Source organism: Lolium perenne, chromosome 2 (genome assembly GCF_019359855.2).
Source record: "Lolium perenne isolate Kyuss_39 chromosome 2, Kyuss_2.0, whole genome shotgun sequence".
NCBI classification, from domain to species: domain Eukaryota; kingdom Viridiplantae; phylum Streptophyta; class Magnoliopsida; order Poales; family Poaceae; genus Lolium; species Lolium perenne.
In genome coordinates this window covers 330,842,771-330,868,659 of record NC_067245.2, presented here as the reverse complement: position 1 = coordinate 330,868,659, position 25,889 = coordinate 330,842,771, and the positions used below count along the sequence as shown (strand labels likewise).

The 25,889-nt window shown below is 44.3% G+C and overlaps 1 protein-coding gene, 1 long non-coding RNA gene and 1 pseudogene across 2 annotated transcripts; all 3 read right to left on the bottom strand.

Annotated features, from left to right (window-relative positions):
- Positions 1-8,522: 8,522 nt before the first annotated feature.
- On the bottom strand, positions 8,523-13,950 carry LOC127323363 (protein argonaute 1A-like; annotated as a pseudogene).
- A 102-nt stretch (positions 13,951-14,052) lies between these two features.
- On the bottom strand, positions 14,053-15,058 carry LOC139830051 (uncharacterized). The gene is made up of 4 exons (XR_011752899.1): positions 14,929-15,058; positions 14,594-14,826; positions 14,280-14,500; positions 14,053-14,187 (listed from the first exon to the last, which is right to left on the bottom strand). It is a non-coding gene; the product is annotated as an uncharacterized lncRNA (long non-coding RNA).
- Positions 15,059-17,043: 1,985 nt separating this feature from the next.
- LOC127323360 (ethylene-responsive transcription factor 3) lies at positions 17,044-18,166 on the bottom strand. The gene has a single exon (XM_051351514.2). It carries the CDS (start codon positions 17,787-17,789, stop codon positions 17,226-17,228), a length of 564 nt encoding a protein of 187 aa, XP_051207474.1. The 5' UTR covers positions 17,790-18,166; the 3' UTR covers positions 17,044-17,225.
- Positions 18,167-25,889: the final 7,723 nt, after the last annotated feature.

Here is a 25,889-nt window from a genome sequence, read left to right as displayed (position 1 = left end):
AGAGGAGTCTCGACCATGTCTGCATAGTTCGCGAACCATGGAGTCCGAAGTTTTTGTTCGGAGTCTCGGATAGGATCCAGGACATCACGAGGAGGTCCGGAATGGTCCGGAGAATAAGATTCATATAAGGGAAGTCATTTTCCGGGGTTCGGGAAAAAGTCCGGTGTTTTGACCGGAGCTTCTAGAATGTTCTAGAAGGGTCACCAGTGGGCCCACCACCCCGGGAGAGGCCACATAGGCGCCACATGGCATGGTGGGTCCTGCCCACTATGACATGTGGGCCCAGACCGGCCCACCCCTAGAGATAGAATCTATCTCTAATTTAAATGGTTTAAATTTAGAGATAGAATCTATCTCAAGATTAAATTGTTTAAACGAAGAGATAAAGGGAAAACTTGGGGGGGGAAGACTTCCCCCCCTTCATGCGCCGGCTAAGGAAGGAGGTGGGGCCAGGGGGAAACCCTGGGTCGACCCCTCCCCCTATATAAAGAGGGGAGGGGTGGCCGGCCACACCACCTCTCCTCCAACCCTAGCCGCCTCCCTCTCTTCCTCCTCCATACGTTGTGCAGGCTTAGGCGAAGCCCTGCAGCAATTCTTCTCCACCACCACCTCCATGTCGTCGTGCTGCTGGGATTCCGTGGAGATCTACCACACTTCCGCTGCCCGCTGGAACGGGGAGAGGAAGGGGATTCATCGACACCGTACGCGCGACCGAGTACGGAAGTGTTGCTGGATTGCAGCACCGGAACGATCGTCTACACCAACAACGATATTAATCTCGTAGGCTTTGGAATCTTCGAGGGTTAGTCTCATGTCCATCTCGTTGTTCAGATCTCATAGATTAGATCTTGACTTTTCCATAGATTAGATCTTGGATTTATTCGTCTTTGCGGTAGGAATTTTTTTGTTTTCTATGCAACGAACCCCATCAGTAGCAACTATTACAACTATTTTGAAATAAAACTACTACATGATGAATCGAAACGAAATTAAAGACGACCATAAGGCTCCTGCCGGTTTCCACAGTACAATAAGGATCATCTCATACATCAAATATATTCATAATCACATCATAGCCATATCACATCACTAAACCCTGCAAAAACAAGTTAGACGCCTCTAATTTTGTTCGCATATTTTACGTGGCTTAGGGTTTTTGAGTAAGATCTGATCTACCTACGAACATGAATCACAACGCTGATACACGAGTTGTCAATTGCAAATTATAAATTGGATCTTAACTATGGTGAGAGAAACTGACACCCACAAAGCCACTTATGCAATACAAGTTGCATGTCAAGCGTGGAGCAACAATCATGAACGCGTTCATGTAAGGTTAGCATGGACCGCTTCATCCCACCATGCCGCAAGATGCAAAATACACTATAAAGCATCAACACCCATAAAACCATTGTATTCTACTCGTACAACCAATCTATGCATAGACACGGCTCTGATACCACTGTAGGGATTCGTAGCATAGAAAACAAAAAATTCCTCGAAGATCAACATACCCTCGAAGATCGCTATGCGTTAGCGAGATAAATATTGTGGTTGATGTAGTTGATCACTTGCCGCTTTCAAAAGTGCGTAGAAGATCTTGACGGTGCCACCGTCGGGTAGCACCTTCGCACTCGGTCACACGTACGGTGTCGAAGAAGACGTCCTCCCCCGTTCTAGCGGGAAGCAGATGTGTAGATCTCCTCGGAATCCCACCAGCCCGGTGGCGTGGTGATGGTGGTGGTGGAGATCTCCTGCAGGGCTTCGCCATGCAGGAGATGTATGAGGAGGAAGAGCTAGGGTTTGGGAGAGAGGGGGCTTGGGGCGCCGGCCTTGGGTGCCCCTTGGTGGTGCGGTTGGCTTGGTGTGGCCGGCTCCCTCCCTCTCCTCCTCTATATTCAGGTGGAAAACCTAGGGTTCCCCCAAAACCACTTTGGAGTCAAACTCCCAAACTTACCAAAATTGGAAACCTAGATGGAAAGGGATTTCTCACTTTCCTTCTTCTTTGGCCAGCCAACATGGTGGAGTCCACCATGGACTCCACCTTCCCACTTGGTGGGTTGGCTAGGCCTACGCCTAGTGGAGTCCCTCCGGAACTCTACCTATCATAGTGATTTATTTCGGATGATTCTAGAACCTTCTACAACCTTCCATAAATTTATCGGACTATTCCCAAACTTGGAATGTGACTTCCTATATATAAATATTATTCTCCGGACCATTCCGGAACTCCTGTGATATCTTGGATCCTATCTGAGACTCCAAACAATATTCGAACTCCATTCCATATTCCATATCTACTTAAAACAACATCGAACCTTAAGTGTGTCACCCTACGGTTCGTGAACTATGCAGACATGATCGAGACAATTCTCCGATCAATAACCAATAGCGGGACTTGGAGGTCCATAATGACTCCCACATATTCAACGCTGACTTCGTGATCGAATGAACCATTTACATACGATACTGATTCCCTTTGTCGAGCGATATTTTACTTATCTGAAGTTTGATCATCGGTATCTCTATACCTATTTCAACCTCGTTACAGATAAGTACTCTTTACTCGTACCATGATATAACATCCCTTGTGAGCCAGTCACATGCTTGCAAGCTAATTGGATGACATTCTACCGAGAGGGCCCAGAGTATATATATCCGTCATTTGGATGGACAAATCTCACTATTGATCCACATGCTTCAACCTATACTTTCCGAACACTTAATGTCACCTTTATAACTATCTATTTACGAAGTCGTGTTTGATGTCATCAAAGCATCCATCCGGTGTAGGTGATTAACATGATGTCATGGTCGAAGGATTAGGTTATTATGTATCTTAAAGCTTGAAGCAAAACGAACTTAATGACTTGATCATATGTTACGCTTACTATGAGTGTATGTTCATCACATCATTCACCTAATGATATGATCTTGTTATTAATAACATCCAATGTTCATGATCAGGAAACCATGATCATCTATTAATCAACAAGCTAGTTTAACAAGATGCTTACTAGGGACTCTTTTATGTTTACAAAACACACAAGTATTAATGTTTTCGGTTAATACAATTATAGCATGGGATGTAAATATTTATCATGAACACTAAGATATAACAATAATAAAAATTATTATTGCCTCTTGGGCATATCTCCAACAGACCCTCACTTGCATTAGAGTCAATAATCTAGTACGTTTGTAAAGATCTAACATATTGGCCTTCTGATGCTCATCATGTTTTCTTTTGGAAGAAGTTTCAGTTAACGAATCTGACATGCTCAGAAACGTATGTATTTTACAATTCATTTACGTCTCCATGCATCACTCGGTTTTTTAAATGAGTCGCCATTAGTCGTATATGTTTGGTCTTCTGGTGAAACCTTAATTCCGCGATCTGATATATGTTACCAATATTGTCACATACAATATAGCTTCATAGTTCTGACACTACCAGAACTACACTAATTTCTCAAAAAACTCCTCGACTCAAACACCCTTGGTCATTGTCAAAACAATAATATACTCTGCCTTCGTTTGTAGAATCTGTCATAATATTTAGAACCCATCTAAATCTAGCATAGACTTCGTCTAGCCAATTGCGTTACATTTTAATGAATACTTAGCCTAATTAAGATTAAAATTTATTTTTATATGTGACCAAATTAATATCGGTGCAACATCTTACATCGATTTATTTGTCATTACCCAATATAAAAATATATATTTATATCCTTGGCTGTGACAAAGCACTCAGTGATATTCTTACTGTTGTCCAATGATCATCATATGAATCATTCTGATATATGCTCGTAACACCTTAGAGCATAGGACATCTCATTGTGTGCATATTATTCGTGATCTAAAATCACTCATGTGTTTTTACTCATTGAGTGTCAAATACACTCAAGTCTTGTTAAACCTCCACATGGAAAAGAACACATTCTTGACTTTTTCATATTGAACTACTTCAATATTCATTCTATGTACTTTGACTTAAACAATTAAACTTATTATGCGCTTCAATCTATCTTCATAGATCTTGATGCTAAATATATTTTTAGTCCATATCCTTTCATTGAAGTTAATTTTCAATGAAACCTCTTAATCACATCAAGTATATGATTACATCATTTATAATCAACGATATATTATCCACGTAAAGTATTATAAATATGTCTCAACACTCCCACTTAATTTCTTGCAAATGCAAGCATCTTCATCGTTTATGATGAAATTAAAACTCTTTGACTATTTCATCCGCTACTATGGGTGTATGTCCATCACATCATTCACCTAATGATATGATCTTATTATTAATAACATCCAATATTCATGATCAGGAAACCATAATCATCTATTAATCAACAAGCTAGTTTAACAAGAGGATTACTAGGGACTCTTTTATGTTTACAAAACCCACAACTGTTAATGTTTCCGGTTAATGAAATTATAGCATGGGATGTAAACATTTACCATGAACACTAAGATATACCAATAAACACTTTATTATTGCCTCTTAGGCATATCTCTAACATAAACCTGAGAATATTTTAGGATAACATATGGGTTGGATTAGTTTTTTCGTTTTACTTTTGACAATTTTGAAGAGCACGCCTAGCATTCTATCATGTGGTTTTATTTTGCCCCGTTCTGTTCCGCTAGACGTGATCAAGGAGGAGGCAGTGGCGGTCGCTAGCATGGCAGCCGGCGGCATCCCTATGCTAATGGTGAGCCAACTGGGAAGCAAGGCCGAGACAATCTACATGGTTGTGGGCTCGGCCCTGCTCTTACTCTGTCTGCCGATGTTGCGTAGAACCGTATTCCGCACGATGGGCGTGCTCCAAATCGGCGCAGTAGCCCTACGGCTCGAGAACCCTCCGTGGCACTCGACCGCGTGAGTGGTTACTACTTCCTCCGTCCCAGTTCGTAAGGCAAAGTTTTCAAATATCTTGGCCCAATGTAAATTTTCATTGGCTCTAAATTTGCACGTTAAAACGTTAATCGGCGCTGCAATTAATTGGGCCGATCGCTGCATGCACTAGTGGGAGGTGGTTTCACATGCATGGAGTACTAGTGGGAGGTGGTTTCACATGCATGGAGTACTAGTGCGTGGTGGGAGATGAAAAGAGGAGTGTTTGCATGCAAAAATGAATTAGTTTACTCTCACATTAAATGCAAAATGTGCCTAGAAGGTGAGGGATTTTGGGACAAATATTTTTTGAGAATTTGCCTTGCGAACTGGGACGGAGGGAGTACGTGCGACGCTCGCGCCTCCCGCGGGAGTTAATTCCCCTTTCCTTTTCTGTCGTCTTCTGTTACCCGCGCGTTTTAATTACATCAGTTATTAATAGTAGGTAATCCGGTGAATTTAATTCGTTGGAGAATCAATTCCCGTTTCCTTTTGTTACCCCATACATTTGTTTATGTCAGTTAATTATGGAAGTAAATCTTGGGAAAGTTCGCTGGAGCGAGTTTTTATTTGATTTTTGGTCACCTTAATCCCGCACATTCAATTCCGCCCAGTAATCTCACGCATTTAATTCCATCCAGTCAATTTACATTTCCTTTTATTTTGTAGTCTTTTTTTGCCGCTCTTTAATTTTTGTTTTTGGCCGTGATTTCCTTTCATTTTTTTCAATTCTCTTTTCACAATTCCCTTTTTCCAATTCCGTTTCATTATATATATTTTTAGTATTTTATTGTTACTTTTTTATAAAACATCATATTATTTGAACTATTTTTTTATTTCCTTTTTCGGGCTAGTGGTTTTTTAAGAGGGGAAAAATAACGGGTGGGAAAATCACTTGCAAATCAAATGAACTACCATTTGCAACTCAAATAAATACACTTGCAACTCAAATTAATATCACTTTCAACTTAATTAGATTTTTGGATCGGTACATTTTACCATTGATAAATAACGGATATAGGGTTGATAATTTTGTGAGGTAAAAATATCACCAAAATATTCTAGATGAAATCAAACTTTTTGAGTCGGTAAGTTACACATTTACCATTGATAAACAAAGGGGTAGAGGGTTGATAAATTGTGAGCTAAAAAGTAGCCAAATATTCTAAATTAATTTGGCTTTCGGGTTGATAATTTTTCACATTTACGTTGATGAATAACGCGGCACATGGTTGATATAGATTGTGAGCTAAAAAAATTGTCAACATATTAAAAATAAAATTAGAATTTAAATTCTAGTGGACTAGAGGTGTCAATACCCTTTTAGCAATCCAAACACAGGTTAGTTATCATGGCTATTTTTCCTCCTTCACCGTCAACCGTGCATAGTAGTTGACTGAAATTCCTTTTTTTCCAAAGAACCCTAAAGTCTGTAATCTAATTTGCTTGCCTATGCCCTAATATATGGTTGCCAGTATCCCAATACGTATCGTAGTATCTTAGGATTTCAATTAATACGCATCATGATGGTATCTTAATCTAGGAGCATCTTAGTCGTAACCCGTAGTATCTTACGATTTTATCATACTATTGTGGCCAGTTGATACGTACCAGATGGTATCTTAATTTAGTAGTATCTTTAGTCGTAACCCGATACGTATCATGATATCTTTAGTATCCCGATATAAAAATGATACCATACGATCCTACTCCTATGCTAAAGAATATGAACATAACAGTATGGCAAGCTAGAGAGTAAAATTTATTTTGTAGTATCAACTCTCAAGGCTAACTAAGTATTTCAACAATACAGCTTCAATAAGTGTGGAAGAGATGGGTTTAAAAAGGAGTTTGTATATGCAAGAAAATAGTAAACTAGCCATTTGTTTATACCAATAGTCAAGCATATGCATTCTTTTGTTCTGTGGGTTCGTTATTAGTTATGTTTGTATCATGCACTGGATGAGTTAGCCCATATTTATATTATTAAAATACATTATTTACATGATGAGTGTCTATGAAAGACATAAAATTTTCTCAAATTTCAAATTAAAGATTAAATTTAAATTCATTTCAGGTATAATCAATGTTTTAGAAATCGTTAATCGTAACTTATCGGTAAGCCCAAAACCTAGAGGTTAATTGCTTATCGTCCAATTAATCGATTTTATCGGTTGACCATTTATCGGCTTATTTTTAATCCTAATTTTTTGCACTAAATTCTCTATAATATGCTATGCAAAAAAAAATATTAGAGCAATAAACAGAAATATTACCTTGATTCCTTGCATTCGAATCAATAAAAATGGCTAATGCATAGTTCTACGAGACTAGGACGAAATTTCAGTGAAAAATGGTCGTAATATCGTCTAACAGGCTGAAAATCGAGGAAAATATCGGCCATCGGACTGAGGCCCTGTTTGTTTCAGCTTTAGCTTCTGCTTTTAGTGTCCAAACGCAGCAGCGCAAACAAACAGCACGTTATACGAAAGCGCTGGCGAGAAGCGATTGTTGAGAAATGAACTGGGAGGCTGAAAGCAGGCGAAAGCACCTCGCGACCTGCTTCCCGGGATTCTTCCCTGCTTCTGGCTACCAAAAGACGAAAATGGCCCCAGTAGTTATCATATTTACTAGAAAAACTGCCACCCCTCCTCCCGTTACCCACTGCTTCGGGACGCCACCGCCTGCCCTGCCGGCGACCGGCCTTCCCTGCAGCTGCTGAACCTAGCAGAGCGTCCTCGAAGCTCCGCAATCTCGCCAGCATCCTCCCCGCCGACACACGCAAGCCAGGAAGTCCTCAATCGAGCGAATCGAGTCTTCTTCCCCGACGTCGGCCGCCGCGAATCGCCGTTGTTCCCGACCGCCGCCGTTCCCACCGGGTTGAGCTCGTCCCCGTTCTCGTCCCCGCCTCCGTTCCCGCCGGGTTGAGCACGTCCCCTCCGCCGTTCCCGCTGCCAGCGCCCGAGCTCGGCCGCCGCCGCCTCCGCTTTCTCTGCCGCTAGCGCCCGAGCTCGGCTCCCGCCGCCGCCACGTTCTCTGCCACCAGCGCCCGAGCTCGGCCCCCGCCGCCATCCGCCACAGCTCGAATCGACTCGTCCGCTGCTAGCTCTTGATTTTGTGAAATTTGTCATCTATGGAGTCATGGTTAGCCTCTGTAATCAGTGAATATATGCTACAGGGATGTATTGTTTCTGAATTTTAATGATGCTTCAGTGAATCTATGTAGAATTATTTCCCTTAAACATGTCAATTATGTAAAAAAAACGTCGAATTAGTTATACATCTGACTCAGCATTTAGGGGCATTTCCGACATTTCGTCCTTAATATTAGCCGCCGGAGCTATCAAAAGCACTCTTGCCAAACATCAAATCTCAGATTCCAACATTCTTTACCTTTTTCACACACTCACCCAAATTGCTTTTCAACATTGCCCAAACAAACAGACCCTGAAAATCGGCAAAAATATCGGTGCCCGCGATAAATCAAACGATACGCGAAAATCTTATCGGTTACCACCCGATTCACAATAAATCGGCCGATAAATCGGTATCTCGGCTGATTTTTTGAAAAGTGGGTATAATAGATATATATATAGAGAGAGAAACACATATTTTTTAATAAAAATAAAATTTCATGGTGTCGTGATACTATGATACAATACTGCTAAAAAACGATACTACCTATATCTCGATAGTGACAATCTTAACACATGAACACCTATGCCAGCTCCTGTGCTCTCTTAGCTGCCAATTTCGGATTTTTTTTGGACCAGATCTGCTTGGCTTTGAGATGGCCTCTAATTGGTACTGCTCCAACCTATACTAACTTTAGTACATTCATGTTCTTTAACGGGCAGTTTTTCTTTCATGCTAGTATTAGACAGATTTACAGTACTCAGTGTGCCCTCACTTAACAGAAAAACATGCCAAATTTTAAATTATCCTTTATTGGAAGAAGGCCCACTGGCTCGGCACTGATCGCAGTGGATCCGCTCTCCAAAGACGACCGTGGTTCAGTATAACAGCGAGCTCGAGAAACCAAACGATGGGCATAACGCAAAGGGGGAACTGTAGAAACGCAAACAACTACTGTTAATCACCTACTGAACATGTATATCCTGATTACTTGATTAGGAATAGAATGGAGAATACCTACCTATTGAAATGGAATGGGTACACCCAGCATACCTGCAACAGTAGTGGTCATTGGTTATGGTCACTTAATAATTGGTCAAACAGGTGTAAATATAGAAGAAACAAAATTACATGTAGCACAAGTAGTATGTCAATGTTTGGAAATCGCCTGCTAGAAATTTATTCTCATCCCACAATACATGGTAATACATGGGCCGAATTGTTCCACGACCCTTATCCTGCGTAGGAATAGAGATCTTCAATTAGTAACTAGCACGTCACAAGTCTTATCAATATTAGCATCGAAAAAAGTGGCCTACCCTGCTGCAGCTATGGCTACACAAGTAAAAATCAAATTCATCTGGATGGCATATTACTGAATCCACGACACTACCTAAATCAAATAAGGACAGACATTAATAAAAAAATCAGAAATTGGTAATGGCTGACAAGCAAAGTCATCAACAACCAACCAGGCCATAAGTTCCCAGTTGAATCAGAGGGTTTGTCACGGTAATCAGCGGGAAACAGCCGTGTACGATGACGCTTCTCGACCACAACATATGTAATTGTTGGGTTATAATCTTTCTCCAATGATTTACATGCCTAAATTAGAAAATAAAACGTTACAATTACAAAAAATGTTCTCAAAGAATAATGTAAATATCTCCTAAGAAAAAGAGGTCAAAAATATAACATCACCAGTTTAATGGCACAAAGTTCGTTCTTCAGAACCTGAGAGTACTGTCCTTTGCTCACCCCATTCCTGGAAAGAAACATGTTAAATATATATTACAGGCAATACTTGTTCTGACTTCTGAGAGATGTCCTAACAGAGTGTACCTGTAAAAAATAATTCTCTGCGGTTTCTGTCCAGTAACCCGATAGAAAGAAATGAGATGCTCGCTGCATACATCATAAAACTTATATACACATATCCTTTAAGTGTAACATTCAGATGATTCTCAGAGGGAAAAAGATCATACCGGATCATCCCACCAGTAACGATCCCTTTTTCACTATCATACTGGAGTTCAACCAGATTATTTATCCACTCATGATGACCGGGTTGCGAACTAACTAATCCAGCATACCTAGTAACTTCAGGCCAGTCTTGAGAAGCAACAACCTGTATGAAGCATGCAATTACTGCATATTGTCATACATGTAAACACATAATAACACAGGTGCACCACTTCTGGCATCTGAAATTGTGACGTGCACTTACAGATGCAATGGAAGGAGAAGAACATTTTCCAGGAGGAGGATGGGTAACGGTAGCACCGAAAAAAATAGTCGGTGTGTCCCCCATGGGGAAGTTTCTTTTCTAGAGCGGCATTCAGTACAGTATTTCTTCCTCCCATCTACAAAACCTAATAAATGTAAGGACTTGCATAATTAAGCAGAGCTAAACAAATGGTACAACACAACAAACCTTAACATTAATTTTAAGGGCAACGTTTGCAAGATACTGCTTATTCTTCCTCAAGACATGTTTTGATAGACAACACTGAGAAACCAGTCCAATATCTGTCTCACATATTCTTTTGAGATCACCTAAGGAATAACAGCAATATAAATAAATGAAATTAATCAGACAATAGAATATCTGTCTCACATATTCTATTGAGACCTCCTAAGGAACGGCAACAATATTAATAAAATATATTAATTAGACAATGGTCAAATGTGTTTGGAAGTTAAAAATATACCATAAAGGCAGCCATTCTTGTCAGGCAATATCACAAGCAGAAGGTCAAGATTTCTGCCTGGTCCAAGTTTGGCCATGGCATTGCTATGAAGTGATGTCAGTGCCAGTTGCACATGTTCAGGTTTAGCAGTCTCTACAGAAAGCACAGGACTCAGATTGAATCCCTACAATGAGACAGACACGGAGAATATGAGTGCACAAAGATGTGAACATACACATGCAAGAAAATGTCAGGAATTCAGTATTTGGGCCACGGAGAAAATTTACCATCCCAGATGCTAGGCACATAATAGCAAGCTCATAACAGAAATTAGTAGCTTCGTTCTGTCGCACATGCAAGGAAAAGTTGATACATGCCCAGCTATTCACTCTCCCACCTTTGACCATTTTCTAAAATGCAATATTGTAAATTATCATAATTGATAATCAGAGGTAGAATGGTTCATTAGAAGTGATCTACAAGATAAAATCTTTGATGAAATGACCACGAACTAAATGATTTCCCATTTTTTATAAGATCATCAAAATACCTACTGAAGAACGAACAATTTTGATCTGGAATACATATTATCGAGTTTATGCATATTTTATTTAACAGGGTTGCATACATACCTTGCCCATCATATTCCATATACCATAGTGTGGCAAGAATGATCTTGTCATGCCATAGTCGTTGAACTTAAGCTGATGGAAATATCCGGTACTCAAACGTCCAGGCATAATATATGCAACAGAAATAAGAAACGATCACACTAAAATGATAGCTGAGATTTAAAAAAACATACCAAAGGAGGAGATAAAATATGAGCTAGCAGTGAGACAAGTTCATCCTCAATTTTGATTCCCAATTTCACAGTACATTGATTCCTATGTGTGAAATGCAAAGCCTGGTAAACAAAACCAAAACATGACAAAAGACCCCAGAGGCGTGTAACTCTGAACTCTATCTTTACAATGCAATGAAACACAAACGTCTTTTGCGTTTTCTCGAAAAAAGACCCTATAGCCCAATTTACTTGTTCAAAAGGAATCAGGCAACTGATTACATATGTGATGAAAAACTAAAAATGGCATGACATCTGCAATTAAAAACTAGAGAATTGCACAAATAAGGTATTTTTCATATTCCAATTGTATCCATTAAGAAAAGTTAGACTCTTAGCTTGTCAATCACATGAAAATAGTAGATGCTACAATAAAGAGATCTGAAACTTGATCCTAGATAAATGGTCGAGGCGTCAGAACACGTATAGCTCAGTGCAATAACTAACAGAGTTGCTTTTTTCCTATATGCACAAGAAATTTCTATGGGTAATAATCCCACAAAAAGCTTCAAGAAAGCACATTTAACTAATTCTAGTTGCAGAATCACGTGTACGAACCAATTTCATAAAGGCGCAAATCTGAAGTAAAAGAAAATATAAATTCATGTAATGGAAAGCTATTGACGATTCTTATGCATAAATAAATAATTACAAAGGGCGTTGCGATTTACAGAGAAATAAATGATTTTAAGTAATAAAGGAAGAGTCAAAAGTAAGCAGTATGAACGCAACGATACAGTTGTACAAACAACACTACTGGAAAATAAAAAAGAACAGTTCAGAATAATTAACGCACAGATATATGTGATCATGATTACCCGTAAAATGCCCTTCTCACGCTCATGTGGGGGCTGCTTAGCTACTTTAAGAAAATCCTCCATCTGTTTTCCCCGATTAAGCTGTTTCGGGTAACGCTGCCCCTTGGCGATCTTACAGACCTTAAACATTGAAGTGACAAGAAGCAAGTTTGTGATAACATGAAGGTGTATCCACACTCCACGGAATTTCTAATATAGCTGGATATGTTAACACAGTACGAAACATCCATGGAATAGTTGTTCAGGATACCAACCTCCAACGGAAGAAATTTCGGCCTCTGCGGGGTGCCCACTTGCAAACAGTTCAAAGATTTGTACTGAATACTAACACCATATCTCTTCTGGAAGTATTGCAATACTGTCTCCCTAGGCTCCCTGGTACCATGACTATCAACCGGGAAACTGTCACAGGAAAAACCAGCCAAACTAATGTCAGCATGATATATCATACTGCATGGTCATCTAAAGAAGCATGATAGAGATACAAGAAATCTTTAGAAATGTGTAACTGAACTGCATACATCAACTCTTCTGCTGATTGTGAGGTAACACCGGATACACAGTATTCTTTGTGCATATTGCACAGTACATGAACCTTTACATCTTCTAGTGCCTTCACAATCTAAACTCGAGAAAAGGTTCAAAGCTTGTTAGAATGGAGAGCAAAAATTCAGACAGCATACTGCATGTTATGACTAAGAAGTGACAGCAGGACCTGACCTTCAAGAGATCTGTACCAGTTAATTGTGTGTCAGATATATCCCTGTTCAGCAGCATCTCAAGAAAATCCATCACCAGTAGGGGCTTGATGAATACTGTAGAGGATTGATCTGCAGAAGATAAATGTCAAACTACCTTGACATGTGAGAAACTTAGAGGCAACTTCAAGACTATTAGACCCATTATATGATTCATATAGCAGTAGAGTGTGGATACACCTCCATGTTATTACAAACTTCATTCGTTCTGTGCCTTGATTATTTTGTTGGGTCCCTTGCAAATATTTTGTAAAGTTTTCTTTTATATTAATATTAATCATACTGTCGGAGCCTCTCCTACAGTTTTCTTGCAAAAAAAAGTGGGCTAAATAAATGATAAGATGATGTGTATGCGAGGTAAAAATATTCTTTATATGCCAAATAAGTCATAGTTCTTAATGAATAATCCTATAGTTCTCTTCCTGACCATTGTACTTTATTAGTTTTCTAAAAATCAATGGCATTTATCTGTAACTGGCACAACATTCAAGAGATTTTCTCAATGAAATACATATATATACCAATCAACACTTGATCTACCATATGTCATACAGACAGCACATGCACTAAAAAATGTCCAAATTATTGTAAAGGAAAAGGATAAATTTTGTTCTCAAATCTAGAATAGGTACCAAAAAAACAAGACGAAGTGTTGGGATCTAACCAATATTTAGCATAAGACCACTCTGAGTGGGTTGTATGCTTTGGTGAAAACCACAGCGACTTTCCAAGAAATCACCAAGTTGCTGATGCCCCCTTATGCAAGGTGAATAAATTGACCCAGCATACCGGTTATACCTACACATGAAAATATGATGGAATGATCAACCACCATGGATGCTACAAGAATAGGGGTATAGGAACAGACAATAAGAACAAAAGATACCATTCTTCAGTGGGTAATTCACGTAGAACAATGTGTAGTGCTTGCAGGATTGCTGGAGGTACATGGTCTGGCATCAGATCATGGAGCTCATATAAACTCTTCATGCTAACACGTGCAGCGCGTTTGATCGTGACATCGAAATGCCTAGAGACAGCAGAGATATCAGTAATTATTACTTGATAATTGATTTCACCAAATAATGGATGATGGCAATATTTCCAGAGCGGTATATATACCTCTGCAAGGCTCTGGGGCCATCAGGACTATCCTTCTCCTTATCCTTCAGTGTAATTTTGAACACACTGGAACCAAAATTCAGTTCAGCGAGTGTGTACAGTATCTTGCTTCCATCGTAGGCAGAACAATCGGCTTGGAAACCAACTTCTGCATGCTTGTTCACGAGTTCTCGAATGATGGCGTGATTGACGCAGCGTGAAGTAACAGGTCTGATAGACACCTGATGAGATATTACAAGTGTGATGGCAAACAGAACATCATCACATGATAATATATAGATGTAACGAAAGCTGCCCAGAAATAAGGAGCTTACATCATATTGGTGAATTTCACTGAAGTCTGATTTGTCGTTCACATGAACAGAGATATGATTGGTCGTATCAATGGAACTGGGGAGGGAGGTCCTCCCTGTTGATCTAAAAAAAAGATATGATTGGTCAACACCATGCAAAGTATGGCACTCGTGCACATTGAAGGGCGCTTCTCAAATATGAGTTCTTGATCGCTGAGTGGCCTAGCTCTTTCACCTCCCGCCATGACTAGCAGCTGCAGGGCAAGATACGGATACATGGGCATTAGTGCTGCAAGGCAACATTGATCAAAAGCAGAGATGAAGCATGAAAATACATTTAATATAATGGTAAATACCAGGTACGCTGGTGTCTGCTCTTCTTTGCAATGTTTAAAACTGAAAACCTCCCGCGTGAAGACTGTATTTTCCCCAAATTCACCTGGGCAAATAAACTGTCGGTACTAGCACCACTCAGCAAGTAAATTCTCAAACTGGGTGGATTATAGCGTCCAAAGGGCGAAAGATAGGGTTGGTCGCCAGCGAAAACAAACAAATCAGGTCTGGGATATCTCCAATCCACGGCTGTCCAGTACAGATGATGTGGAAGAGGATGGAGAGTCTCGGTGTTGCTGGCGACGCCGGGGAAAAGAGAGGTTGCAGGCTGATCATACTGGTACTTGGAGTAGTAGTAGACGACGACTCGTAGTAGTATGGAACTATGCCGACGCCGAATACAATTTGGTTCTGATCACATTGAAAAAGCACACTTCCATTATACTGTAGGACGTTGCTACGCGGCGGCGCCGCATAAAAGTCTTTCCGTGCGGCGGCCTTCCACGCAGGAGAGATTCCAATGTGTCAGCCCATGTCAGCCCATGTGGCCGTATCAGACATCCAGTTATTTAGCGATAAAATTACATGCGCAGTCTCTCGGTTGTCAGGGACAAAAAGAAGAAGCGAGCTAGAAAATTCTGGGCCACATGTTTTTAACAGGATCAAATTCCTCTCAAATCGGTGTATAATGTTAGTAATTGCCGGTTCGTGTTAATTGCCTGATTAATTATGCCTACTCGCCAAAAGGAACAACAAAAAAACCCCCACCCCTCCGTGGCAGATCCAGGCAAAATTAGTACTAAGTATTACGTAGGTTCAGTTTTTTGCTTCCGGGTCTTTGATTATGGTCACTTGCTGAACATCATTGCCTACGCAAATAAACATGATGTTTATAAAAAGCAACTACCAGATTATCTCTAACAATTACCAGATAAATTAGCCACAAATATCAAGTACTAGCAAAGTGTTCTTGGCAAAACCGCAATTACCAGAATAACTATCCACCATTGCCAGATTCATTATCCAGAATTTTTACCTAAACAATTATCAGGTTATTTGACAAAAATAATTACCAGATTAATTAGCCATGCTAGCCATATTAATTACTTACGACTGCCAGATAAATAGTCGACTAAGCAGAACCAAAAGGAACACCAAAAATCAAACATCAAGATTAATTAGGCACAATTGCCAGATTAAAATGAGCAAAAAATTACTGAGCACCATGTCCCCCTCCACGGCAACATGGCGTGCTCGACGACATCCCCGCTGCTTGCTCGTCGGCAACCTCCACAAGCTCGTGTCGGGAACAGCCTCACTACCGCGTGCACAGCGGCGGTCTCCCTCGAGGAGTGCACAGCGGCGGCCTCCCCCGGCTCGTGCCCGGTGGCGGCGGCCTCCCCTGGAGCGTTCCCGGCAGCGGCGGCCTCCCCCGGCCCGTAGTCGATGGCGGAGGCCAGCGCCGGAGCGTTCCCGGCGGCGGCGGCCTCCCTCGATGGCAGCGCGATGGCGGAGGCCTCCCCTGGTGCGTGCCCGACGGAGGCGGCGGCCTTGAAGCCAGCCCGACGGCGGCGACCTCCCCCGGCGTGTTCCTGGCGGCAGCGGCCTCGAAGCCAATCCGATGGCGGCGGCGGTCTTGAAGCCAATCCAGCGGGGGCGGACTCTCCCGGCGGCGGCGAGCCAACGACCTCCTCGAACCTTCCTGCGCGATGCTTCCGTGGTTTGTTTTGGAGAGAGAGAATGAGTGGTTGAGAGCTGTACAAGAGGGGATAAAGAACATGCAGTACAATCATAGTGTGTGGCCCTTTAAGAGACAGGTGTTTTTTTTCCGCCGCACGGATTAGTGAGCTGTGCGGCGCTTCTCCGTATCTTTTTCCTATACTGTATTAATTGTTCCTAATATTGTTCCTAATAACGTGGTCACAAAAAAGTTGCATTCTTTTTGTGTTCATTGGTTTGTTTAGAGAAGAGATTTCGCATGCTACTCATGAGTCATGAGTGAGCAACAGTATACTGTTGGCGGTGCGTAATCTTCCGTCTTAATACTAGTACAAGGGAAGAAGTACTAGCGTGAATGGGCAAGAAGATTTCGCATCCAAGAGGAAGAGGGCGTGGAGAAACTGAGTGTTGAATGAAACTGAAAAAATTGGGGACAAATCGTAGTCCCTTGAATCATTCAATTCCCGTCGCGTAAAGAATAGTAGTGGTGGTACAACAATCGCTCTGAATCAAAGCCTCTATCTGTCTACCAACCAGAAGAAGAAGAAAAAAAAGGAGTAGAAGACCAGACGAAATCGCAAGCTTCTCCGTGTGGTGGAGGCTACCAGAGCCGGAGCTCCGTGCAGAGCCCCTGCTGCTCCTGGTCCTCCGGCGGCGGGAGGTTGAGGTCGAACCCGAGCGGCGCTGGCGCGCGGGACCTGCCGCCGGACGCGGCCTCGTCGCCGGCGTCGTCCACGACGGAGGCCGAGGACGCGCAGTCGCTGTGGCATCCGCCGTCGTCGCCTGGGCGCGCTGGTGCCGGCGCGCGGGGCGGGAGGCGGGTGCCTCGAGGCGGCCTGGGCCCGCTGAAGGACTCGACGGTGGAGCTGGCGCTGCACGCGGGGCTGGGTCGGCGGCGGCCGCAGGGAGGAGGGAGCGACGGGAGGGGTGCGGCGTCGAGGGGGAAGTTGGTGAGCGCGAGCGGGCCGCGGAGGGCGAGCGCGGCGGCGTCGTATGCGCGCGCGGCGGCCTCGGCGGAGTCGTAGGTGCCGAGCCAGAGGCGCGCCCGCTTGGCCGGGTCCCGGATCTCCGCCGCGAACCTGCCCCACGGCCGCTTCCGCACGCCCCTGTACCGCGGCGCCACGCCCGTCGCGGCGGCGTGGACCATCGTGCTGCCGTTCCTCATGGGAACGCCGGGTCGTGCGTCGGGCCCCTGAGCTCCTCTCGCCTGGTCTCCGGCTACTGGCAGAGGGCCGCCGCGGCTGTTCCGAGCTGAAAGTCCCGTGGTCCGGCCGTCGGCGCCGGTGGTCTCTGCTGTTCCGAGCTTGAAGCACGCGGGGTTATTGGGCGCCGGGTAGAGAGGGAGCTGCCGCTGTTCGGAGCTGAGAGGAGGCGGCGGTGGTGGGATTGAGCGGCAGGTGGAGGGGTAGAAGAAGGGGGAGACTGCGCGTGAGGAGGGAGGATAGCTCCGTTTTGGTGGGCGGCCGACCGACTTGCTTCTTCTTCCCACCTTCCCCCACTCGTACGGGAGAGCTCACTGGTTGCTTTCCTCTGCCGCGTCCCGCTCTTTAGCAATTACACGTTTCGCTTGTGCGCCGGCCACTAGAGTACTAGTCTATACGCGCGGGCGGGCGACGTGGGAGGGACGCCTGCCTGCCTGCCGCGGCAGCGGACAGACGTTGGCGTAGCGCGATCCATCCATCGAGCGCGCGGGTAGACAAGAGATTTGCTGCCTCCGTCCCAGAGATCTGCTCGCAATTTACCTCAAGCGCGCACAGTGGAGCAGGATTCGAGTCCCATCCCATATCCTCCGTGCTGGAGTAATGCTGCACTTCACGTTGTTTCAAATTTCTACACAGTACCGTGAGATACGAAATTAGTACGAACAACAGCAGGATACAACAAGCATACTGTGGTCGCAACACAACCAAATCTAAAAGGAAAGACAGAGAAAATAAATAAAAAAACACATGCCAACACCGGCGATAACAAAGATAGCCCGCAATCGTTGCGTCCTCCCAATAAGTCTCGCCATGTTCCTACCACACCGAAGCGCCGCATTCCGTTTAGATAGTTGTGTGTTCCATATGGAGAATGATCTGTTTTTCTCCGGAGGCTGCGACGGACGCAACCTCCGGGTCAGGCGTCCTCCGATGCTGCCCACTGTGTGGACCTGCGGGATCAATTGCGCGACGCGTTTCTTCGGACGTGGCAAGGAAAAAAAACAGGGGCCCCACATTATCTCTCTGCTCTTCCCCTTCAATCTCTACGGTCCGCACACTTTTGCTTACTTTTTTTCTCATTCCCCACCCGTATACACGGTACCATGGATTTCTCCAATTATGTACCTTCTCCCACCGACGTGAGCGTGTTGTTCTTCTCGCACTCCAGCTCCGCCGTTGTTCCTCTCGAGCGTCGCATCCCCAATGCTGCAAACAAGCACCACTGTGTTGCAAAGGCTCACTAAAGCTGGAAAATTTCCTGCGGCAGTCCTCCTAGGCTAGGCTACCGACGGTGCTCCAAGGCCAGGCTACTGACGATGCTCCAAGGCCAAGCCGTCGGCGCTTCTGCGAGCAAATGCTGCTCCCTAAAGCTTCAAACCTAGGTCGTGTCTGCTGCAAAGGCAGGCGGCCGGAGGTGCTGCTGCCGATGGGAGGCGGTGCAGCGAATGAAGGGCGGCATTACTGCCATTGGTGAGCGGCGGTGCTACCAAGGAACGACGTCAATGGTATTATTGGTGATGGAGCGGTGCTGCTGAAAGGACACGGATGTCGCCTAGAGAGGGGGGTGAATAGGCGGTTTAAAACTTTTACGAGATGTGCTTAACAAATGCGGAATAAAACTAGTGTTTACTTTGTCAAGCTCAAAGCCTATAAACTATGGTTCACCTATATGCACCAACAACTTATGCTAAGCAATACAAGCAACTATGTGATAGCAAGATATATAACTTCAAGCACGATGGTTGTCACAAAGTAAAGTGCATAACTAAAGAGCTTGGGTATAGAGATAACCGTGGCACACGGGAGGCGGTGATTTATCCCGAAGTTCACACTCTTGCGAGTGCTAATCTACGTTGGAGATGTGCGATGGCTTAGTGCTTCCGAACACCACAAGAGGCCTCACCTTGAGGTGTGGTTGCTCAATGCACACCAACGCCACGAAGGCCTCACCCCAAGATGCGGTAGTCACACCACACACCGAGCCCCACGAAGGTGTCTCACCTTATTCTCGGTAACCCTCGCCACAAAAGCCTAGGTCACGGTTCCACTAAGGGATTTCCCTCGAGGCGGAAATCTGACCTTACAAAAAACTTGGGGCACACATCCACAACTTAATTGGAGGCTCCCAAGAAATCACCACAAAGGCTTAAAATCCGTCTATGGTTTCAAGAACCCAAGAGTAACAACCTTCTTGCTTAAATCCTTCTATGGTTTCAAGAACCCAAGAGTAACAACCTTCTTGCTTTCACCACCACGAATCACCGTGGAGGACTCAAACTAATGCACCAAATGTAATGGGAAATCCTTCACTCCCAACTTTCATCGAAGCTACAAAAGTTTGTGGGAGAATAAGAGAGAGAGAACAAAAGAAGCTCGAGCGCCACCCGCAGTGCTCCTGCAAGGCTGTACTCGGTACGGCCGGTAGACAATCATCTTCTGTATGGATTTCTTTTTTCCCTTTTTCTTTTTGTGTAGGAACAGAGGGCTGCACAGGAACCGAGAGCTGCACATAGATGATGGAACACGTGTCCCTCAAGGGACTCGGAGGCTCGCGGGGAATAATCGTCCAGAGGATCCTCAACACTACCCATTCTATATCCGGTGGTACTTTTGATATCGTGAATGGTAGTATTGTATCACACATAGAGCCAGTTCCTTTTTTTTTGTTTTTGAGGGAAAGTGTGTGTTCCTTTTATATGCCTTATTTGATTCAAATGAATTTAAGCACAACAACTACCGGAAAGGGCAACCGTCGGAGTGGCAACCGCGTCGATCGATACGCGAACCGCTAAAATGGAGCGTGAACCGCCGCAGAAGAGCAACCGCGGCCCTCTTCAGCGCTGCTATTAATCTCCGTTCAATAAAATCCATGCGCCTGCGCTAAGGATCTAAAACCGGTCTGCTCCATTCATCTCTACAACTGAACCATGATCAACCTATCTTTGCCATCGAATACCGATAGCGAGGCGAAGTCACCAGGATGGCACCATTGGTGGGATAGAACTGCCACGCCGAGCAGCTCTAGCTCCCCGCCGACGGATGACCAGGAGGAAGGGGAGGCCGTCGCAAACGAGAGCCAGGATGAGGAGGGGGACGTCGTTGCCGACGACGGCCAGGACGAGGAGGAGGAAAAGGAAGAGGATGAAGATGCAAGATGGAGACAGCTGGAAGTGGAGGAGGCGGCGGCGACAAAGAAGGAGGCAAGGGCCTGGGCGAAGGCGGTGACGACGATGAAGACACCAATGACTACTCGTCGGATGCGTCGACCGAACCCTAGCTCTTGAGAGGAGGTGACCAGCATGAAGCGACTCTGTGAAGAAGAAGTACCTAGTTTAAAAGTCAGTTTGGACATATTTTTTGCACTTTGTATGTTTAATTTGTTTCAACATGTTGCACTAATTTCAAAACATCGATCTACCTAGAAATGTGAATATCTCAATCGTGTCTACCATGTTGAACATTTTTTCGCTCTACTTTTAAAATATATAACATGGCGGCCTCCTGGACGAATTGCGTCGGCCAGCTGGGCTACCCCGGACACAAACGGACAATTTTGATCTAGCGACTATTTTGGTATCCGCAGGCCTACATAAACGGATACAGCCGATCGATTTTAGCGTTCGATTTGCTTCGCATACTTGTGGAAGATGCCAGTAGGAGGGAGGGTGAAACATTTAAATTACCACCAAAATAGGTCACTTTGTCGTCACATTGTGTGTAAAGTAATGTTTGGACAAGAAATCGGCGGGGAACTGGTGCGCGGTCGCATCCCACAGGAATCAGCCGCTGCACCTCTCCTCCTGCTCCGGCCATGACTCCGCTCGCTGCAACCTGCGCGCGGTGCCACCCGCACCCACCTGCAGAGGCCCAATCGCCATTACACCGTGCAGACGGCTCGGTACTCGACGGCACGCGGCGCGCGCCCAGAGGAACGCCGACGCGTCGCCCGAGGGAGAGACAGGCTCAGCTGGAACACGGCTTTTCACGCGACGACTGGACAGGATGAGACGCATCGGGGTGGGCCCTGTGGCTCCATACGCCTTTGACCGCCCCCGTACTCTACCCAGCGACCAGGTCGCCTCGGCCCTCGTGCGCCGCCGTCTCATCGCGCCCGCGCGCGCGTGGAGCGTGCGTCGCGTGCCGGAGACTCTAACTTGGTGTGACAACTCGGTCCTTGTTTTCGCGGGGGAAATTACTGACAGTACATATTTGAACATCTGGTAAAAATATTTGTGTAACGTAACACTATGAAATTACTGTGGGCCAAATCGGTTTCTCTAAATACATAGTCGACTGTAAACTACTAGCTTATTTCTCAGTCAACTTCAGAACCATGAAATGTGTTGGGTTCCTATTAACCATGGGTTGCAACTTAATTTTTTCTAGTCACACAATGGTTTCAGCTGAGAAAAATGTTGAAGAGATCGGAGGGAGATGCAATACTTGGTGGACGGAGAAAGTACTACTCCCTCCGGTCATTAAAAATTGACGCACTAACATCTGATCGGTACACCGTGCTTAGGTTTCCCTTCGCGTCAACTAAATCCGAACTTCACACAACATAGAATATTTCCAACAAATTAGGGACACGTAAATAAGTTCTTCTGATTGTGTTTCGGCTCACCCGAGCACTAGCTCCTAATGTCCACTCCCTCTTAAAATTTACGATCAAAATACCGATAGCAATTTTTACTACAATGGATAATTGTGGCAATCCATGATAGTAACCAATGTGGTCACCGTCGTTGGTAGCGGCATGGTGGTATTTCCGTGTGACGTCGTGGTAGGCCTTGTCACCGGCTTCGTGAATGACAACATTGTTGTTGTAGGTGAGATGTGGTAATCAATGGTGGTAATTGTTGTCGACGACGACATGGTGGTATTTCCGCCCGCCACCATGGCAGGCCTTGTGCTCGGCTTCGTGGATGCAATTGTAGTTGTGGTACATGAGAGGTGGTAATCCATAGTGGTAACCGTCGTGGCCACCGTTATCACTCGTTGGTATGGTGATATTTCCGCGGGCCGTCGTGGTAGGACTTGTACCTGTAGGATAACGTTGCATAGAAAACAAAAATTTTTCTACCACGAACACGCAATCCAATCCAAGATGCAATCTAGAAGACGGTAGCAACGAGGGGGTATCGAGTCTCACCCTTGAAGAGATTCCAAAGCCTACAAGATGAGGCTCTTGTTGCTGCGGTAGACGTTCACTTGCCGCTTGCAAAAGCGCGTAGAAGATCTTGATCACGATCGGTTCCGGCGCCACGAACGGGCAGCACCTCCGTACTCGGTCACACGTTCGGTTGTTGATGAAGACGACGTCCACCTCCCGTTCCAGCGGGCAGCGGAAGTAGTAGCTCCTCTTGAATCCAACAGCACGACGGCGTGGTGTCGGTGGCGGTGGAGAACTCCGGCGGAGCTTCGCTAAAGCACGCGGGAGCTATGGAAGAGAGGGGGGCGGCTAGGGTTTGGGAGGGGGTGGCCGGCCACTCAAGGGGGGCGGCCAGGTTGTGGCTTTGGTGTGGCCGGCCCCCTCCCCTATGCCCCTCATTATATAGGTGGATCCCCAAGAGTTGGTCTCCAAGTCTTCGAATAAGACCCGAACCAAAAACCTTCCATAGGGAGGGGGAAACCTAGCCTAGCTAGGACTCCCACCAAGGTGGGAGTTCCACCTCCCATATGGGGGGGTGGCCGGCCCCCTAAGGGGGAGTCCACTTGGGACTCCTCCCCCACTAGGGTTGGCCGGCCATGGAGGTGGAGTCCCATGTGGACTCCACCTTCCTTGGTGGTTTCTTCCGGAATTTTCTAGAACCTTCTAGAACCTTCCATAGAACCTTCCGCGACATTTTATTCACATAAAATGACATCCTATATATGAATTTTATTCTCCGGACCATTCCGGAACTCCTCGTGATGTCCGGGATCTCATCCGGGACTCCGAACAAATATTCCAACTCCATTCCATATTCAAGTACTACCATTTCAACATCCAACTTTAAGTGTGTCACCCTACGGTTCGTGAACTATGTGGACATGGTTGAGTACTCACTCCGACCAATAACCAATAGCGGGATCTGGAGATCCATAATGGCTCCCACATATTCAACGATGACTTAGTGATCGAATGAACCATTCACATACGATACCAATTCCTTTTGTCACGCGATATTTTACTTGTCCGAGGTTTGATCTTCGGTATCACCCCATACCTTGTTCAACCTCGTCTCCTGACAAGTACTCTTTACTCGTACCGTGGTATGTGGTCTCTTATGAACTCATTCATATGCTTGCAAGACATTAGACGACATTCCACCGAGAGGGCCCAGAGTATATCTATCCGTCATCGGGATGGACAAATCCCACTGTTGATCCATATGCCTCAACTCATACTTTCCGGATACTTAATCCCACCTTTATAGCCACCCATTTACGCAGTGGTGTTTGATGTAATCAAAGTACCTTTCCGGTATAAGTGATTTACATGATCTCATGGTCATAAGGACTAGGTAACTATGTATCAAAAGCTTATAGCAAATAACTTAATGACGAGATCTTATGCTACGCTTAATTGGGTGTGTCCATTACATCATTCATATAATGATATAACCTTGTTATTAATAACATCCAATGTTCATGATTATGAAACTAATCATCCATTAATCAACAAGCTAGTTTAAGAGGCATACTAGGGACTTCTTGTTGTCTACATATCACACATGTACTAATGTTTCGGTTAATACAATTATAGCATGACATATAAACATTTATCATAAACATAGAGATATAAATAATAACCACTTTATTATTGCCTCTAGGGCATATCTCCTTCAGTCTCCCACTTGCACTAGAGTCAATAATCTAGATTACATTGTAATATACCTAACACCCATGGCATTCTGGTGTTGGTCATGCTTTGCCCTAGGGAGAGCTTTAGTCAACGGATCTGCTACATTCAGATCAGTGTGTACTTTGCAAATCTTTACTTCTCCATCTTCGATGTACTCGCGAATCGAGTGGTAACGCAGCTTGATATGCTTCATCCTCTTGTGTGACCTTGGCTCTTGTGCATTGGCGATGGCACCCATGTTATCACAGTAAATGATTAATGGGTCCAATGCATTAGGAACCACACCGAGCTCTACAATGAACCTCTTCATCCATACCGCTTCGATGAAGCCTCCAGCCGCTATGTATTCTGATTCTGTTGAAGACTTCGCCACCGTGCACCGCTTCGAGCTTGCCCACCATCGCAGCACCATTCAATATAAACACGTACCCAGACTGTGACTTAGAGTCATCAGGATCAGTGTTCCAACTTGCATCGGTGTAACCATTTACAACGAGCTCTTGGTCACCTCCATAACAAAGAAACATATCCTTAGTTCTTTTCAAGTACTTCAGGATATTCTTGACCGTTGTCCAGTGTTCCATTCCTGGATCACTTTGATATCTGCTAGTCAAACTAACAGCATGTGCTATATCCGGTCTAGTACATAGCATGGCATACATGATAGATCCTACTGCCGAGGCATAGGGGATATTATTCATCCTTTCTCTTTCTTCTGCCGTAGCCGGTCCTTGAGTCTTACTCAAGACCTTGCCTGGTAACATAGGTAAGAACCCTTTCTTACTTTCGTCCATTCTAAACTTCTTTAGAATCTTGTCCAGATATGTACTCTGTGATAGCCCTATTAGGCGTCTTGATCTATCTCTATAAATCTTGATGCCTAATATATACGATGCTTCACCAAGGTCTTTCATTGAAAAACTGTCATTCAAATAACCTTTAACGCTGCTTAATAGTTCTATATCATTTCCGATCAATAATATGTCATCTACATATAATATCAGGAATGCTACAGAGCTCCCACTCACTTTCTTGTAAATACAGGCCTCTCCATAACACTGTATAAACCCGAAGTCTTTGATCACCTTATCAAAGCGTCGGTTCCAACTTCTCGATGCTTGCTTCAGTCCATAGATTGAACGCTGAAGTTTGCATACTTTGTCAGCATTTTTAGGATCGACAAAACCTTTGGGTTGTACCATATACAACTCTTCCT